General features: G+C 44.0%; 1 protein-coding gene across 2 annotated transcripts in view; it reads left to right on the top strand.

Annotated features, from left to right (window-relative positions):
• Window positions 1-20550, top strand: part of ABL1 (ABL proto-oncogene 1, non-receptor tyrosine kinase) — a 122503-nt gene that overhangs the window by 61994 nt on the left and 39959 nt on the right. For both annotated transcript variants that reach the window (XM_053374073.1, XM_053374074.1), the window contains exons 2-3: window positions 14983-15156; window positions 16623-16918. In XM_053374073.1, the coding sequence (XP_053230048.1) occupies window positions 14983-15156; window positions 16623-16918 (470 nt within the window). The remainder of the gene's footprint in view (window positions 1-14982; window positions 15157-16622; window positions 16919-20550) is intronic.

The following is a 20550-nucleotide window of genomic DNA, read 5'->3' as shown; positions in this document are numbered from 1 at the left end:
ATAGTTTTGTGAATTGTGGTGGATTTTTGTTTTTGTTTTAAGCCATCCTTGCTAGCTCAAGCAATATTGCTCCCTAACAAAGTGGTTTCCAAAGTGGAATTTCCTTGGGGGGGAGGCACTGAGAGGCAAGGGGGAGGCAGGGGTTGCTGGAGTATCAGACTTTGAAAAGCTAATGTCACTGGATCAAGTCATCAGTTTTGTTGAATTAATCAAACTGAGAAGTTTGAATTGGATTTTTACTATATGTGCAATTGTTACTGTTTTTAATTTTATTGTGTTGGTATCTTCCTTAGTGGCTTGTGCAAACTCTTTTTCTGAACAATGCTTTTTCTAGGGTAGGGTAGTGGGCACTGGGGATGAGTTTATGGAACCATGGGGGTAGTGGCCCCCAAAAAGTTGGGGAACTACTGTGTTTGTAGTGCTTAATCAAAACACCCCTATTATGGCTTCTACAAGGGTTGTCTCTCCCCCCTCCCTTCCCGCTTGATTCCACCTGGTAAATATTATCTTAAGAGGTTTGAAGAACCAAATGGTTGACAGCTGCAGCTCCCACCCTTTCTAGCTCTCCTCTTTCTTCCCAGTTTGGATACTTCTTCGCACCCCCTTTTTGCATTGTTAAAAGGAAGAGATCAGAAGCGGGGGGTGGGGGTGGGGTGCTGTCTGTTCTTACTGCAGATGTGGTCTCAACAAACGAACTGCATCCATATGTCTCGAAGAGAGGATAAAATTAACTTGCTCTCGCTGTATTTTTATTTTAAAACACAAGTTACTTTTAAAGCAGAGAATTTTTCCATCAAAGCAAAAGCTAGTTCTTGTAAAAACTTAGCTCAAATGGAGCAGAGAAGGTGTGGTTGTTGGGGAACCCTCCCCAATTCAGTGCGCCCTGATTAAAAAAACCCAAAAAACATTTGTAAACAGAGAAGTGATTTCTTTCACTGCCAGCCATTAGATTCTGTAGACATTCCTGTATGGTGAAAGTATCTTGTTACAGTAACCCCAGAGTGGCCTAGTGCAGATTTGACGTTTGCTGTGGTTCTTAGAAAATGCTGGGCTCTTTCTCTACGTGATTTGCAAGGATATGTTTTTGAGCCAGATTCCAATTTCCGTAATTGGGAGAAATGAAGCATTATCTATACCCACCCACCCAAATTCAGTTCTGATCAAAATACAACAGATGAAATCCAGTACCAAAAAAGCGCACAGTTTGTGCTGTTTGAACCCTTAATGCAGAAAGGTTGCAGCATTTTGGAATATTTAAGTCACACCCAAACTATACATTTAAAGTGATGTAAACAAAATCTGCTCCCTTTCCCTTATGGGGTATCTAAGAGCCCGTAGAGAGTCCTTAAGTGGATTCCCTATCGGTGGAAGAAAATAACAGAGGAGAACCAGAGAATATTGAGAAGCAAAGTGGCTAGTAAGCCTGATCTTTATTGAACTGTTGCAACAGAGTCCTCACACCACATGCAAGAGGAAGGAGCAACCCAGAACAATGGTGTGCAAGCCCTTATATAGACTTTTTGAAATTGCCTCCCTGTAAGCTTAAGGCCACCCCCCCAATACATCATACATACATCACAGAAGGGGCGGTCTACAGCAGAATCCTAAGGCCAGGATACCTGATAATGGTCACTGATTGCATTACCTGGACAGTCCGGCTACACTTTTGTGATGGTTAATACTTTAGTTCCTGAATCCAGGTAACAGGCTTACCCTATTCATACCCAAATGTGCCCTTAAGGCAGGATTTTGTGAGCACAGAGACAATAGGGAGGCTTTTCCTATTCCCATCCAAACTGCACAGGAATATTTGAGGTGACTGAAAAAGTCATAATGGCTTTAGGACTGTTTTCCTATACTGTTCCAGTTATGTGGGGTGGGTGTGTGTGTATCTGTCTTTGCCTGGTACATTTATGAACATTTATTTTATATCTTAGACCTTATAATTCTTATAACAAAAGCATTCTAGTTCCACGTTAACAGACAGAGCTTCCACTCTAGAAATCCTGGGAACTGTAGTTTGTGAAGAATGCTGACTACACAGACTTACAGATTCCAGCAACCTTAACAAATGTTTACCTAGATTCTCCATGGCTGTTAAAGTGCTTTAGGAATGCTTTAAATGCCGGGCATGGAGATGACCTAAGTTTAGAGAAAATCCAAGTAAGAGGTGACATGATAGAAGTTTATAAAATTATGCATGGTGTGTAGAAAGTGGATAGAAAAACGTTTTTCCTCCTCTGTGGTAACACTTGGACTTGGGGACATCCAATGAAACTTAATGTTGGAAAATTCAGGACAGATAAAAGAAAATACTTCTCCATGCTGCACGTAGTTAGACTGTGGAACTTGTTCCCACAGGAGGTGGTGACAGCCACCAACTTGGATGGCTTTAAAATAGGATTGGACAGATTCATGGTTGAGAAGATGGCTACTAGCCATGATTTCTATGCTCTGCCTTCACAGTTGGAGAGAATCATGCTTCTGAATACCAGTTTGGAAACTGCAAGAGAGGACAGGGCTCTTCTACTCAGATCCTGTTCTGGGGCTTCCTGTTGGCTCATCTAGTTGGGCACTGTGAGAACAGGGTGCTGGACTAGGTGGGCCATTGGCCTGATCCAGCAGGGCTCTTCTTAGGTTCTTATTGTCAGATCTGAAACTTCAGAGAGCTTCATTGAAGTGTTTGAGAATTGCTGTAAATAGTTACCACTGCTTTTAGTTTGTGTGCTGTCTTTCTGTGTAGATGTATCCCAAAACTGTTCACAGCTCAAGACTAGCAGTACAGGAACAAGGGTATGTGTGAAAACATTATTATGATAAACTGGGACTGGAGAACCTTGTTCAGCACCAAAAGTAGTGCCACCCACTTCCAACTCGGACAGCCACTCCAGAAGGATCCCATGGTTGATGGTATTGAAAGCTGCTGAGAGGTTGAGGAGAATTACCGTAACAGGGACACATCTCTTCTGTTTCTCTCCTGACAGAGGTCATCATACAGGGTGACCAAAGCAGTTTCTGTGCCAAAACTGCTAAGCCCTGATTGAAATGGATCTAGAAAATCAGTTTCCTCCAAGAGTGCCTAGATCTGGGTTGTGACCACCCACTCAGGAACCTTGTCCAAGAAGGAGAGATTAGTAACTGGCCAGTAGTTTTTCCAAATCCAGGGAGGATTTTTTGAGGAGCAGTTTTACCACTGCCTCCTTCGAGCAAGGAGGGACCACCCCCACTTGTAATGAGGCATTAATCACCTCCCTGGCACAGCCAACTGCTCCCTCTCTGCTAGTTTTTATCAACCAAGTGGGGCAAGGGTCCATTCCGCAAGTGGTCACCCTGACCAATCCAAACATCTTGTCCACATCCTTGAGCCTTGCAAGCTGAAACTCATCCAACACAGCAGGACTAGGAAATGCTCTGTACACCCCACTGAGCAGAATCAAGATCCTGGTGGATGCAAGCAGTTTTATCCTCAAAATGCTTTGTAAACAAGTCACAGTGAGCTACCATTGATTTCTACCACCTCTTTTAGGTCAGACTGTAGCAGGCCCCATACTACCTGGGAAAGCTTCTGAACAGCACAATGCAGATGCAATGGAAACAGCAAAGTAAGCCTTCTTTGCAGGCTTCACTGCCCACTAGGTAGGCCCAATGATGAGCCCTCACCATTGTTCAGTTGCATTCAGCCGGATCTTTCCTCCACTTGCATTTGAGCCATCTCCTAGCTGGTTTCCTCATCCTAACCTCTGGAGTATGCCAGACATCAAACTGCTTCCCTTACAAATGACATGCATTTCATGCTAACTGTTGCTGTCCAGACAGGTGTTATTATTTTGTTTGATGAAGCTAAACAGCTTTTGTTAAACATGGGACAGGTGTGTTAGTGTTTTGCATTAAGGGGGAAATAAGTCCCTGTCTTTCCTTCATTATACATTTCTTCCTAGGCCTTCTGCTGCTTTGTTTGGTTCCAGACTGTGTGTTTTCCATTCATCCATCTCCTCAGTCTCCCCAGTGAACCTAGTATCTTGCTTCCTCACAAAAGGCTTGGCTCCTGCCTATCACCCATTTAAAAGAAACACCCAGTTGTAATGAAACTGGGTGTGTAGTGTCATGGGAAGATGTGTTTCACAAGTGTGAAAGGTCATATGCCTGCAGGATCTGTAACAATATTTACACACACACACACACACACACACACACACACACACACAAACAGAGAGAGACAGAGAGAGAGAGGTCGCTGTAGCAAGTTATTTGTGACTTCATCATGTGCACAGTGAGCGTGCATTGATTTCTTTCCCCCTCTGATTTCCATTGAGCATGCATAACAGGATGCAATCTTAAAGCAGGAAATTGGAATACCGGCGAGGTATCCTTGCTGAGTTGCTCAGACTTTGTGTTGGGCACCAGGGTGCATGATCTGGCCGTATGTTCTCTTTGCTGATAGATTAAGACTGCCTATCTCTGTTGAGCAGATCGCACCTGTGTCTGATGTCACAGGTGCATGATGGTGATGCGATATTTAGGAAATTTGGCACCACCTCTGCCTGATACTGAAAGCTGAAGCTCTGTGGTGAAGCCCACATTTTATTCACACATGCATGCATGCATGCACACACATACATATATACCAGAGTGGTTTACAACCACAGTAAATATATACTGCCCACTGCCTGGCCACCTGCAGGGAGACAGTTCCACCCTGCCCTCCTCCCATTTCTGTGGAAGGAAAGCCACATTCTTGTCCACGGGATTCACCTCCCAGCTACTACAAAAGTCCTGCTGCACCTTTGGGACCATGGAGACTCCAGTCCACAAATGGTGGCGCTGTAAGGAAATGTGCAAGTCCTCAAAAAGTGCACCAATATTTGTTTTTGTTGCAATGTGCTAAAGCTAGCCTGGTGGAGATTAGCTGTAGTGGAAAAGTTAACTGAAAAAGCAGACATTTGAGGGGAGTCAATCTGAAAAGTACAAGCTGAACATGAGTCAACAGTGTGATGCAGCAGCGAAAAAAGCTAATGTTATTCTAGGCTGCATCAACAGAAGTCTAGTGTCCTGATCAAGGCAAGTCATAGTATTGCTTTATTCTGCCTTTGTCAGACCACAACTAGAGTACTGTGTCCAGTTCTGGGCACTACGATTTAATAAGGATACTTATAAGCTGGAAGTTGTGCAGAGGAGGGCAGCCAAGATGATCAGGGGTCTAAAAATCAAACCTTATGAGGAACAGTTGGGGGAGCTGGGTATGTTTAGCCTAGAAAAGAGGAGACTGAGAGGTGATATGATAGCCATCTTCCGTCTCTAAAGGGCTGTCACATGGAAGATGGAGCAAGCTGGTTTTCTGCAGCTCCAGAGGGCAGGACCTGAACCAGTGGCTTCAAGTTGTAAGAAAGGAGATTCCGACTGAGTATCAGTAAGAACTTTCTGATGGTAAGAGCAGTTCAACAGTGGAATGGGCTTCCTCAAGAGATGGTGGGCTCTCCTTCTTTGGAGGTTTTTAAGCAGAGGTTGGGTGGCTATCCATCATGGATGCTTTAGTTGAGATTCCTGCATTGGACTAGATTACCCTCATGGTCCCTTCCATCTCTAGAATTCCGTGATTAAATGAAAAACCATACTAAAATAGTTAACATCAGAAATTAGCTATTGTGGAAATATGTATACTTAATAGCCTGCATAGGGCTGGTGGAATAGAAATGTTTTCAGCAGATATTTAAACGCTGAAACAAGGTGCCTGCTGAATCCCTACTGACAGAGTATTCCGCAGGACTAGGCCAATAAAACTAACGGCTTGGCTCCTTGTTCTTGTCAAATGAGTCTCACCAATTGAGGGAATAACTAACAACCCTCCTGCAGGTGGTCTCAGTGATTGAGCTGGGATACACGGGTTCAGGCAGTCCTTGAACCACCCTGGATCTACGTTGTTCAATATTTTGTAAATTAATAGCTTGAACCTGGCTTGGTAGAAGATGGGCAGCCAGTGCATCTGTTTTAACAATGGTGCCATGTGCTGTCAGCCAGATGCCCCCACCAGCAGTCTGCCCACCACATTCTGCACCATCTGGAGCTTCCGAATCAGACCCAAGAGCAATTCTACATAGAGTGCATTGCAGTAATCCAGAGTTGAGGTTACCAGTGCATGGACTACAGTGGTCAGGCTATCTGTGTTCAGGAATGGCTGTATCTGGCAAACCAGACTGAGCTGGTAAAAGGCACTTCTAGCTACAGAGGACACTTGAGCTTCTAGTTATAGAGATGCTCCTTCAGAGCTGCTGCAATTCTTCAGGAGTGCTGAATAGGGTACAGAATCCAGTCACTCTACACTCCATTTACCTTAAAAATATATATATATATTGCTGTGCAGTAATACTGCTTAGTGTTGTATTTATCCTGGACTGTCCACACATCCTTCCGCTTTATTAGGTTTGTGATGCTTCCACTGTGTTACTGAATTATTGCCATATGGAGCAGACACTGTTGTGTAGTGCTACAAAAGTGGTTGGGGGGGGACCAAAACATCTGGGATATGAAAAGTTACAGGATTGCAGCAGGAAGTTACAGGACATGCATCAATTGGAAACAAACCTCAAAACATTTGCAGGAGCAAACCATACTGAAAATGGAATTGTGTGTAACCACCCGATGCCTTCTTACATGCAAATAATCATGAATGCACAATGAAATTGATGCCTGGAGGGACTGTGTGGTGTTCTGAAGTGTTTCTTCAAAGAAAGTCACTGGGTGAGGTGACCCAGAGGTTGCATTAGAAGAGCCTGCTGGATCAGGACATAGGCACATGTTGTCCAACATCATGTTCGTACCAGGGCAAGCCAAATGTTTATATGGGAAACCTGTAAACAGGACTGGAATGAAAGAGCTCTCTCTTCTGCTGCAGTTTCAAGAAACCAGTATTCAGAAACATTGCTGCTTCTGACTATGGAGGCAGAACATAGCCACCATGGCTAGTAGCCATTGATAGTTCTCTCCATGAATTTGTCTAATCCTGTTTTAAAGCTATCTAGGTTGGTGGCCATCATTGCCTCCTGTAGCAGTGATTGTCAACTGTGTGAAGAAGTTCTTCCTTTTTTCTGTTTTGAATCATCCAAAATTCAGCTTCATTGGAAGTCCACGAGTTCTAGTGTTATTAGAGATAGAGAAGGTTTCTCCATCCAATCCGCCATGCCATGCAAAATTTTATAAATTTCTATCATATCACCTCTTACCCACCATTTCTCTAAGCTAAAAAGTCCCAAATGCTGCAAGCTTTTTGTTCACCCAGTTTGGCGAGATCCTTTGGCTTTTTTTGTTTTTGCATGCTGCTTACGTTGTGTCTGAAAACATGGACACTTAAATGTTCTTCAGAATGATCTAATAAATATAGGGCTAAGATCTCAAATGACCAGCATAGGACTCAGTACCTCTTTTCCTTGATAAGTGAAATTGATTTTCTGCTATGAAACTTGAACCAAATTGGAAGTTAGCAATTTCAGGACCCCACTCATCAGTTACTACAGCCAGTTCCAAAACTGCTGCTATTTTGAGGGTGGGATTCAATCATACCCTGTCAAATTCAGGCTGGGCACAGTTGGGCCATTTGCACAGCAAACACAACCCCCCCCCAAAAAAAATCAGACACTTTGATCAGGAGAGTGATAGAGAAATGGTTTGGTATCACATCTTCTAACCTTCCTGGAATGAATACTCAGCAAAACAGCCATTGTTGTTGCCATTGTTCCTTGCAAAGTTTGGTGCAAGCAACATCAGGAGGGAAGCTGAATTAACAGGCTGCCTGCATGTCACCTACGATGCATGTGAGCTCTGTGAGTGCAGCTTTCTCCCTATTGAAGTGCAGAGTATTTGAGGACTGGGACATTCGCAGAGAAACCAAAATGCTTGTTTACAAAGCTATTGTACTACCAACCTTACTATAGACTTGTGAAATATGGACCACTTATAAACGCCATCCCCAGCTCCTCGAAAGATTCCATCAACAGTGTCTCCGAAAATTTTTACATATCACTTGGGAAGACAGGCAAGCTAATATCAGTGTACTGGAAAAAGCAAAGATCACCAGTGTTGAAGCAATGATTCTTCAACATCAACTTCGTTGGACTGGTCATGTTGTGCGGATGCCTGATGATCATCTTCCAAAGCAACTACAGTGGTACCTCGGGTTACATATGCTTCAGGTTACAGACTCCGCTAACCCAGAAATAGTACCTTGGGTTAAGAACTTTGCTACAGGATGAGAACAGAAATCGTGCTCCGGTGGCCCGGTGGCAGCAGGAGGCCCCATTAGCTAAAGTGGCGCTTCAGGTTGAGAACAGACCTCCGGAACGAATTAAGTACTTAACCCAAGGTACTACTGTACTCTATTCCAAACTTAAAAATGGAAACCGTAATGCTGGTGGTCAACAAAAGAGGTTTAAAGACTGTCTCATGGCAAATCTAAAAAAATGTAGTTGCAACTGGGAAACACTGGCATGTGAGCGCTCCAGTTGGAGAACAGCCTTTACCAAAGGTGTCATGGGCTTTGAAGACACTCGAACTCAGGACGCAAGGGAGAAACGTGCTAAGAGGAAGGCACGCTTGGCAAATCCACACCGTGATCAACTCCTGCCTGAAAACCAATGTCCCCACTGTGGAAGGATGTGTGGATCCAGAATTGGCCTCCACAGTGACTTACAGACTCATTGTTAAAACCGTGTTTATGGAAGACAATCTTACTCGGCTACGAGGGATCGCCAAAGAAGAAGAAGACGATTAGGGGTGTAATTCAGCATATTTTCCCGTTCTGCCCCATATTTGTTGCCTGCAGCCTTGGATCTGTTCTGCTGCAATTCACTTTCTGTCAAAAACCATGTTATTTGTCTCACTGCCTGCTGTGAGGAAATCGTGTAGCACACGTAATTAATCATGTAAATTATGTAACTTAGGTTGTCATTAGGTCATTCCTCCCCATTCATTCCAGTGCAAAGGAAAATAAATGCATTTAGGGGTGGGGGACCATAATCAATTACCTATCGTTTGTGTGCTGAAGGCAGCAAAAGTAGCAGCAATTATCAGTTGTATTCACTGGGTTGTTTTCTGTTGCAGACATAAAGTGAACACCGGCAATTTCCCGTCCTGTGTCTGTTTTTGTCGGAATGTTCTGACATCCCTAACCTTGAGGGAAGCTGTCATGGCGTGCCATTGTTTGAGGAAGTGGGCCTGTAATTGGCAGCCGAGGAAGTAGCTGCAGTGCAGAAGGAAGTCTGTCGCTTCACTTTAAAGGATGCTTTTGTGGGGAGGTGATTGTGATGTCTGCAAGTCCATGGGACGTGGCACTTGTTGTTGATAGATGTTGGATGTTGTCTTTCCGTTGGACCTGCCTTGCAGTTGGTACAGCTTGGAAGCTGACTTCCCCTGCAGGTTTCTAGTGTTTGTTTGAGAGGAGAAATGCAAAGTTTAGTCTGGGGTGGAAGCTCCTGACATCAAGAGCTTTTGTGTGGGTGGGTGGATATGTCAACTGCAAATAGGGATTGAAGGATATTTTTAATGTTCTGGTTCTGTCTGTTTCTCATCTCTATCCCTCCCTCTCTCCCCCCCCCCCGCCCGCCCCAAGTTCTCCACCTTTCTGCACCTATTTGCATTAGAGGGGAGCAGCTGAATTCTCATAAACATTCATCAGCATTTTTGTGTTAATTTCTCCCAACAAACTTTGTATGGTTTTTTTTTTACTAATGGTACACATTTTTGCAAAGGCTTCCCTGTAATGTAATGTATTTCTTTAATCTGTTTGTTTATTTCATAAAATTTACACCCTGTTTTATTGTAAAAAAAAAAAAGACCCTCAAAGTACACCTTCTTTATGGCAGCCTCAACTAAAGAAAAAACTTCTCAGTCATTGGCACCACTAGTGAATTTTTCCAGTCCTTTTTTAAAGCCATCCATGTTGGTGGCATTCACCACCAGGTGAGCACAACTTCCTTATGGCACTTTATAGAGGCACATTTGAATCTGATTTAGTGGAAAAGAGAAGGAGAGACAGGGAGAATTTGGCTCCCTGTTTGGAACAGATGCTTCTGCGAGGAGGAAGTAAAGGTGAAAAGAGGTGTTTTAAGATGTGTACATGTGCTTTTCCTAGTGTGGAGGCTGTGGTGGGAAGTAGGGTGGGAAGTGGTGTGTTGTAGAGCACAAGTGAAAAGGAACCCTGGAGAAACAGTAGCAGACTGAGGCTGATCAGACCCAGTGACTAGTGAGCTTCGAGCTCAAGAGCCTCCTCCTCAGCAGCTCCCCTATGCCGCATGTGAGAGAGGCATTGCTCAAATCTGGAAATGTTGCATTGATTTAAATACGGGTGCCACCTTAACTAGTGACAGTTTCTGTAGCATAGTGCTTATTATGTTTGCCTAACACGCAAAAGATCCTCAGTTCAAAACCAGGTAGAAACAATTAAAGTGTCAGACAGGGACCCAGGAGAGACCAGGATTCAAATCCCCACTGGGCCATGAAACTCACTGGGTGTGACCTTTGGCTACTCATTCACTCAGCCTAACCAACCTCTCAGGGTTGTTGTGGGAAGCTATGTACACCACCTTAAGCTTCTTGGACAAAAAAGTAGGATGTCAACGTAAAAAATGAACACATATGGATGGACAAATACGTCAAATTTTTATTTCCCCCAAAAGTTCAGTTCAGTTCAAAAACATCAGTTTTTGAATTCTTCTGTCTTCATGAAAATTTATCTTCATTTTAGTGTGAATTTATCCTAATATGCACATTTTTAATATGCAGTTTTGCCTAAAATATACTGATTTGCAAAGCAATCTGCCTTAGTGCAATGCATTTGTGTGTGTGTGTGTGTGTGTGTGTGTGTGTGTGTGTGTGATTTTCATTAACATACTCATTTTTGTACACACTTCCCTTGCTATGTAATTATTTGTACATATCGCTTGGCTGGAGAACTATGTGAATTTTGGAGGATTTCTGTGTTTTGGTTTCTTGTATTTAGTTGAGAAAAAAACCAAACCTGGATAGATTATGCTTGCTGGAAGGATGCTGGAGTTGGTAGATTGAAATTTAATCATCATCATCATCAACATCATCATCATCATCATAATCTGCCTTTCTTTTCAATAAGAAATACCCAGGTGGTTCAGAAATTGACATAACATCAAAATAACAAGAATCAAATTATTGTAAAAAGTACAGCTACCTGTAATTAAAGTACATAGCAAACAAAAAAAAACCCCTACATTAAAGCATCCTTAACATAATAAACAAGCCCATCAGGACAATGTGACAGTTTAAATAGCAATCAAAGCAGAAGGTTCAAGTCAGATATTGGGGATGTCTGCTGAAGCAGGTGGTCTCTTCAAAAGCAGGCTTTGTTCTCAAATAACAAAGCAGGAGATAGATGTTGTCTTTTTACTTCTGCCACTGAAGTTCATACTACGTGGAGTGCAAACTTTCAATACATGTGAAGTTCTTCAGATTCTATGTTCAAGAAAAGCATCACAAAGTGTGTGTGTGTGTGTGTGTGTGTGTGAGAGAGAGAGAGAGAGAGAGAGAGAGACCTTCTGCATGCAAAGCAAGTGCTCTGTCACTGAGTTTACACCCCTCCCTAAATTTGGCTGCCAATAGGTCCTGTTGTTAAGGATTCAGATATTCTTGGAAGTTGTGCAATTTTCCATCTGTCAGCCGTGATTGTGTGGTCACTCAGGCCTAATAGGTTTCAAGATCTATGGCCAACGAGCACTATGAAGATACGGGTGATACTTTGCATCATGTCCTGCTTTCAGGTTTCTGTTCAAGGCATCTAGTTGGCCACTGTTAGAATAGGATGCTGGACTAGATGGGCCTTTGACCTGATCCAGGAGGGATCTTCTTACAGTCTCCCTCCATTGTCGGAGGCAGTATGCCTCTGAATGTCAGCTACTGGGACCCGCAAATAGGTAGGGGGTTGCTGTTGTTTGTAAGGTCCTGCTTGCAAGCTTCCCCTAAGCATCTAGTTGACCACTGTCAGAACAGCCTGCTGGACCAGATGGGCCCCAGTTGGCCTGATCCAGCAGGGAGGCTGTTTCTATCTCTTTATGAAGATCACTCAAAAGTAAATAGTTTTCCTTGATTTCCAAGTTGTGCTTTCACTGTTCTCCTGAAGTCTGGCCTGTTGCGTCTCCTCATCTCAAAAGAGAGCAAGTAATTTGGCGCAGAGAGAAGGGAGGGGTCAATTTTTTAACATAAACATGAGGGGAGGGGGGAGCGAGGGGAGTTCTCATTCTGTTCACAGCGTGGCCTCTCTCCAGGATCTTGATTCAAGACCTGGCATGAGCCCTTCACCACTTGTCCTTGGTCGTGGTGTAATTGGAGGGGAAGACAGTGCTGGATTTCCGGCCTTCCTGTTGAATCAGTCCCCATTGGGAGGCATTTTTTCTCACTGACCGAGGTTACATGACATCCCACTGTGTACAGTTTACAGTAAAGCCTTTGCACAGGGAGGATGGAGCAGCAGCAGGGGGTGAGGGGGCAGCCTTTTCTCTCTGCACTGCTCTTCACTGATGTCATCTTTCCACCATCTCCAGCTGTTTGCTGTCTGTTTATTTCAGGTGTTTACCCAGCTGATGATGTCACACACATACATACACACAGCACATCCAATATGTATGGCGCCTCTTTGCTTGATAAAGGGAGCTTTTTAATGGGCTTGACAAGATCAAAGCATTCTTCGGGGTAAAATGATTAATCAGCTTAATTTTCTCCAAGTGGCTCTTCTGTTTCTCTCATAATTGTCGTAATTAAAGCGCTGCGGGGATGATAAAATGGGTAATCTGTGTGCACAAAAAAGGGACAGATGAGTGGGGTGGGGGGGAAGGCTGAATTCCCGTAGCATGTTTGAAAACTTAATTGTTTTACAGCCCATCAGACCTTTCTTCTTTTCTAGGTATTTTGCCTTGGTGAATAAGACAGCTTTTGAGGAGAGCTCTGCAACCAAGCTGGTGTGTTTGTGTGCAGATAGATATAGGATAGGGCTTTCAGAGCAGGTGGTGGGTGGCACTGTGGTCTAAACCACAGAGCCAAGGGCTTGCCGATCAGAAGATCGGCGGTTCGAATCCCCGTGACAGTGTGAGCTCCTGTTGCTTAGTCCCAGCTCTTGCCAACCTAGCAGTTCAAAAGCACGTCAAAGTGTAAGTAGATAAATAGGTACCACTCCAGTGGGAAGGTAAACAGCGTTTCCGTGCACTGCTCTGGTTCTCCACAAGCGGCTTAGTGATTCTGGCCACATGACCCGGAAGCTGTCTGCGGACAAATCCCAGCTCCCCTGGCCTATAGAGCAAGATGAGCACGCAACCCCAGAGTCGTCTGCGACTGGACCTAACAATCAAGGGTCATTTTACCTTTACTTTCAGAGCAGACCCATTAAAATTAATGGGCCTATTCTGAGTAGGGCAAGCATTGGATACAACCCATAATTTTAAATTCTGTTCATGGTTTTTATTGTAATGTATATTCAAATGTACATTCCAGTCACTTCTCTCTTGGCCTAACCTACCTCACTAGGTTGTTGGGATTGAATGAGGATAGAGAGAGCCATGTACTCCACTTTGAGCTCCTTGGAGGAAAAGTGAGATAGAAATGCAAAAAATAAAAAAATGAATAATGCTTGCAATATATTTACATAAAATCATAAAATAATAAAACAACATTGTTTACACACACACACACACACACACACACACACACACACACACACAAAATCATAAAATAATAAAACAACATTGTTTACACACACACACGCACACACACACACTAATAATATAAATCAGCCAAAATACGAAATAAATGTCCATTAACAGTGGTTCTTAAACTTTTTTCTCTGGGCCACAGTTTCAGAATAAAAGTTTGCTCATGCCACACCAAATTTTATATTGATAAATACACTGGAAAACAAAAAGAAACAACTCCTGGCAGTGCTTGATTTATAACATAGAACACAAGTACTTTATAATATGATCATGGGACATCCAGAAAGTATAAATCAATGCAGCTACGTAAGAACGTGAATCATTCTCACAATATAGCGATTCTGGATCACAACTAGGAGTGTCCTCAGTATCACTTGATGCTCTTGCTCTCATATTCTACTACTAAAAAATATTATTTTGACATTATACTATACTATTCTACACTGGAATGTTAAAATGTTTATTTGATTGTCCTTGAATATTCCCACCACACTTGCCATCCTCTGCTGACTAGTGGTGGAGCGTACCCCACCAGCACCTGGGGTGGGTATACTCTGGGCAATAGGGTGGGGGTGCTGGGGGTGGAGCATCTGCATCCTTCTTAGCTAGAGGGACGCAGCAGCTCTGTGCCCTGGCCCTGTGCTGCTTTTAAGTCAGTGTGGAACCTGTAAGGGCACCCTTGCAGCCTTGGGTCCCAGCATCAGAGAGGGGCAGTGCTGCCTCTCCCATGCTTTGGGACTGCACTGCACAGCCTGCCTGGCTGCCCCTCACAGCGCCCTGTAAGCCCAGCATCGCTTTGCAAGAATTGCAAAAATGACGCTGGGCTTGCAGGATGCATGAACTCTTGCAGTCTTCTCAGGCACCCTCCAGGCTCCAACAGGAGGGCGACTGAGGAGGAGGCAACAGGCAAGCATTATCCCCACGCAGCTTTTGCGAGCGGCGCTGGGCTTGCAGGATGCCTGAGCTGTTGCCTCCTTCTCAGGCGCCCTTCTGCTGGAGGGTTCCTGAGAAGGACACAACAGCTAACCATAGGCAGGGTGTCAGGAATGCCCCCCCCAAAACAATGCCCGGTGCATTGGCACCCCAGCAACCTCCACTACGCCTCTGCTTCTAATGCACAAGGCGCTCCACACCCTTTGAGAACCACTGCACTAAGCACATTCAAAGCAAAACTGTGATTAAGAGAAAAGGGGAGGGGGGGACCAGATTCTTTTTTTGAAAATTAACCTTTTTCTTCCCCTCCCCTTTTCATTTACTTTTCCAGAAGCGCTTCAGAGGCCAGTAGCCTCTGAATTTGAGCCCCAGGGCCTAAGTGAAGCCGTCCGCTGGAACTCCAAGGAGAATCTGCTTTCGGGTCCCGGAGAAAATGACCCCAACCTTTTCGTTGCCCTGTATGATTTTGTAGCAAGTGGAGACAACACTCTCAGCATAACTAAAGGTAAGAGATGTATGTCAGGATCAGACTACAAAGTGTGTATGAGACCAAGTGTGCGTCCAGATTGTCATTATTTTCATTCAGAACAGTGTTTGTCCAAAAACAGTGCATGGCCTGAAAGGACAAACTATGGGGAGGGCATAGGGAACAAGCAAACTCAGGCACCAAATCCCAAAACAGTAGCTTTTATAATATGTAACCAGACAGAATTGAAGGGGGTCAATGAGGTTGGTATTCCAGTCTTCCTTCTATCTCTGCAGCAGCCTGCTGACGGGCTCCCTCCTTTGTTCATTCCATCTATATGAACTTCCAATTTGATGCTGAGCTGAAGTCCAGGTTCTTGGTGCTAGTGCTAAACTCGACAAAGTGTGTCTCTGGTGTCTTTGAAGGAGCATCTTCTCTCAATATGGGCCTTGAGATCAACTTTGGTCTCCTTGCTCTGAGATGAAAATGTGTGGGGTTTGGAGCTTGGGAATGGCACCACAGTGGTTCTCCCTGCCCCCCCCCATCACTTCTCTTCATGCAGAAGTTTTAAAACCAATTTCCAGGTCCCATTCCCCATATCAGATCTGTTTCACACGGATAGCAATGTGGGAACCCTCTCTGGGAATGGTGGGTGCCTTTTTTTTCACTGGGATTCTTCCAGCGGGCACACCTAGAACAGTGAAGTTGACCATGTCCATGCTGGTTCCACACCGGGGTTAGGAAAGATTTTTCAGCCTGAGGACTGGCCCACCCTCCACAGGCCATTTTTGGCAGGTGGATGAGGACACCTATCCGGTAATTGCCTGGTTTAAGATGACTCCAGGTGGTTCAAAGTTCAAGTTGCAGGAGCAGACAGAGGCTTGCCTCTGATCTCAGTGCTGTAGTCACACAGTGCTAAAATCAGAGATGACCTTTTGCTTGCTCTTTAAGAGTCAACAGGCAGAGGCTTATCTCCAGTCTTAGCACTTTGGGATCACAGTGCTAAGTCTTTGCTGCTGCTTTTTACCATCAAAGAGCAAGCTGCCTCTTGGATCTTAGTACTTAGATTGGAGATAACAGATCTCTACAGCTGGTATAATATGATGTAGGGTGATTGACAAGTGGGCATGTTTTGCCCCAAATGGCCTTGTAGACCAAATTCAAAGGCCTCCTGCAAGATGTGGACCAGAGGTTCCCTACCCCTGATCTACCTGATGACCACTCTTAGCAACCATGTGATAAAGCTTCCTGCAATTGTGACTTCTGGCTTCATAAAAATTGTTTCCAGTTCAAAAATTAAGCAGCTTCAGATTATTTCCCCCTCTGATGCTTTTAAATTTGCATTTGTCTGTTGGGTTTTATTACCACATGCTGCCTCAGATGCTTGCCTGCCATGTAAAAATAAACACTGTATGTGCTGTTTTTATTTAATCCATTGATCCATCTCTTGGTTATAGTCAATGACCAATATTCGTTCTTTTTCTTTTAATTGTTTTAATGGAAAGGTGAAAAGCTCCGCGTCTTGGGCTATAACCACAATGGGGAGTGGTGTGAGGCCCAGACAAAGAACGGGCAAGGCTGGGTCCCCAGCAACTACATCACCCCTGTGAACAGCTTAGAGAAGCACTCATGGTACCATGGGCCAGTGTCGCGGAATGCGGCAGAGTACCTGCTGAGCAGTGGGATCAACGGTAGCTTCCTGGTGCGGGAGAGTGAGAGCAGTCCAGGCCAGCGGTCCATATCGCTGAGATACGAGGGAAGGGTTTACCACTACCGGATCAACACTGCATCTGATGGGAAGGTGAGAGCAGACCCTGGTTGACCCTCCAGGCGTATCTTATTTATTTATTTTACATCATTTTTTTGCTAAAAGCATGCATGGTGGTTAGACCACTACTGTTCTTTCTTGAGCATTTGTTCTGATTCATCTGTGGGAGGGGGTTATATGATAGCAAGCATTCATCCTGGTTTGCTCGCAGCTTGCTCACATGTCTCTCCGTTCATTGTTCATTCACCGGTTTGTTTCTCCATCATTTTCCAAACTGCAAAAAATTTGTGTGTGCATGTGTTTGGTATGGCTTTGTTGGGTGAGGGTAGCAGAGCCAAGTACTGCTGGTTTCCAAATGGATCACTGGAAGATTGAAAACCTGTGAAGATGACAAAAAATAAATAAATGAATAATAGCAAGAACAAATGACAAGAAAGGAGATTCTGACTAAACATTGGATATGTTTAGCCTGTAGAGCAGAAGACTGAGAGGTGATACGAGAGCCACCTTCAAAAATCTGAAAGGCCGTCCCATGGAAGATGGAGCAAGCTTGTTTTTTGCTGCTCCAGGGGGCAGGACCTGAACCAATGGATTCAAATGACAAGGAAGTTGTTGTTGTTTAGTCGTTTAGTCGTGTCCGACTCTTCGTGACCCCATGGACCAGAGCACGCCAGGCACTCCTATCTTCCACTGCCTCCCACAGTTTGGTCAGAGACAAGGAAGTAGATTCCAACTAAACATTAGGAAAACCTTTCTGGCAGTAAAAGGTGTTAAACAATGGAGTGAATTCCCTTGGAAGGTGGTGGATTCTCCTTCGCTTGAGGTTTTTAAACAGAGGCTGTCTGTCAGGGAGCCTAGTTGTGATTTCTGCATTGCAGGGGGTTGGACGAGATGACCTTTGGGTATTCAATTCCTATCAATGTTTGGTTTTTATTATTGTTCTATCTATGTTTTTACAGTTCTTGCTTTTAACTATAAGCTGCTTTGAGTCCCATCAAGGGAAAAGGTTGGGTTTAACAACAACAACTTTTTGAATATGTTGTAATAATAAATAGCATCTATTATTATTATTATTGTTATTATTATTATTATTCAATTGAAACCCTCTGAGGATGTCAAAATAAGAAACAAGCACTTGTTGTTTTATTGTTGTTTTTATTACTAGTAATAATTATAATTTATTTTTTTACCTGCCCTTCACAATACAGGGCAGGTTATAGCAATTTAAACATACAATACAGTGGTACCTTGATTTGCATACATCTTGGTTTGCATAAGTTTTGGATTACAAACATGTCAAACCCAGAAGTGCGGGTCCCAGTTTGCAACCTTTTTTTGGATTAAAATCCATTTTGGGGGGAATTACGAATGTGTTTTTTTTTGGAGGCCCCATTGGTGAAAGCACGCCTTGGATTACAACCTGTTTCAGTCTACAAATGGACCTCCAGAACGTATTATGGTTGTAAACCAAGGTACCACTGTACTGAAAATATTTTACGACAAATTACAGTCACAAGAACCAGGGTAAAGAGGTATGTCTTCAGCACAGGACACAAACTAAGCAGTGAAGGTGCCCAGTACATCTCTGTGGGGAGAGATTTAGATCTTCCTGCTGACATAAGGCAGTGCAGCATCAGCGACAAGGTGTTCTGCCACTTGTAGCCTGCCCCAGCATTGCGATAAGGCACTCTGTTTAGTCTGGCAGTACTCTCAGTGCCAAGGAATGGCCAATACTCGCTATGATAATCAGTTTAGATTTGCGCAAAGCAGGTTAATAGTTTTTCTTTCCCTGGAACTGTTTTAATTGGAATTATTGGGAAGGGGGACCAGCAGGATGATTTCATTAAAGTGAACAGCCACTGGCTTACCACCAGGAATCTATGAATTTTCATCCTAATTTTATTGTGAAGGGAAGAGAAGAAGACACCAAGAGTCTCAGCAGGCCTAGTTCTTAAACGATCAATTTCAGCCATTTGATAAAAAATATATATCATATGTCCCCTGGGGGATGGAGATGGTAGTGGGGAGAACAGACGGTGCAATCCTTCCCGCCTGCTGTCTGGGCTTTTGTGGCTTTCCAAGACTGCTGTCTCATTTCTCAGTTTGCTGGCAGAATTTAATATCTCACAAGCTCTTCCAGTTAGATCAGCAGCTTTGGTGTTGTGTCTCTGTATGTGTCTGTGTAGAAAGAACCACACTGTGCCACTGTCTCCATCTCTTATAACATTAGCACTTGTGGGCAGCCAGTGAAGCTGAATGTTGGAGGTTTCAGGAAAGATAAATGAAAGTACTTATTCACACAGTGCAAGGTTAATAACTGCAGCACTTAACTCCCACAGGAGGCAGTGGTGGCCATCAACTTTGATGGCTCTAAAAGAGGATGTGACAAATTCATGGAGGAGAGGGCAATGCATGGCTATTAGCCACTGTAGTTATTCTCTGCCTCCATGGTTGGAGGCACAAATGCTTCTCATTGCCAGTTGCTGGAAACCACTGGAGTGCTCTTGTGTTTGGATCCTGCCTGTGAGTTTCCCATGGCCTTCTTGGTTGGCCACTGTGAGAGCAGGATGTTGGACTTGATGGACCATTGGTCTGAACCTGGTGTAGGGCTCTTATATCCCCCCCCCCCCGGGTTGGAGGCAGTATGAATACTTCTTCTGAATACCAGTTTCTGGGAATCACAAGTGAGTAGAGTTGCTGCTGCACTCAGGTCCTGCTTGTAGGTTCCTGTTGGGGCGTTTAGTTGGCTTCATTGAGATCAGGGTGCTGGACTAGATGAGCCATTGACCTGATCCAGCAGGCTTTTCTTATGTTCTTACAACTGTATCAATATATTTTCAGCCCCCTAGACCTTTCTGTCCAGCGCTCAGAACTCTCCCCAGGCCACACTGGACTTGTTTTATACCCCAAGTGGTGATGTGGGTGGTGCTATGGTCTAAACCACTGAGCCTCTTGGGCTTGTCGTTCGGAAGGTTGGCAGTTTGAATACGCAATGAGATGAGCTCCTGTTGCTCTGTCCCAGCTTCTGCCAACCTAGCAGTTCAAAAGCACACCAGTGGAAGTAGATAAATAGGTACCACTGCAGCAGGAAGGTAAATAGCATTTCCATGCGCTCTGGCACTTGTCAGGGTCTTCCATGCGCCAGTAGCAGTTTAGTCATGCTGGCCACATGACTTGGAAAGCTGTTTGTGGACAAATGCCAGCTCCCTCAGCCTGAAGTGACATGAGCGCCACACCACATAGTCGCCTTCGACTGGACTTAACTGCCCAGGGGTCCTTTACCTTTTACCCCAAGTGTTTTTGCCTGGCTGGGCTGTGTCCTTGAACTCTCCAGTTAAAGGATCAGAGAGCTTTGTAACATGAAAGACAGATAGACAGATGGTCAAATATCCAGACTGGTTCAAAGGCAGCTTTCTTTTATTCCTTTCGCAAAATTTGGTATTGTAAAAAGAACAACAACAACAAAGCGGTTTACAAAAGAATAAAAGAATAAAATTATTGGTAAAACAGATAATGAAAATCAACCACAAGCTAAAAATCAGATTAAAACACATGTCAACATTCTACATCTCTAGGCAGGCTTGTCTAAACCAAAATGTTTTGTAAGAGGTATTGAAAAGAGTATAGCGAAGACACCTGCCTGATGTCAACAGGCAGGGTGTTCC

Source organism: Podarcis raffonei, chromosome Z (assembly GCF_027172205.1).
Source record: "Podarcis raffonei isolate rPodRaf1 chromosome Z, rPodRaf1.pri, whole genome shotgun sequence".
Classification (NCBI taxonomy): domain Eukaryota; kingdom Metazoa; phylum Chordata; class Lepidosauria; order Squamata; family Lacertidae; genus Podarcis; species Podarcis raffonei.
Note: the sequence above shows the minus strand (reverse complement) of the source record. Positions and strands in the feature narration are given on the sequence as shown.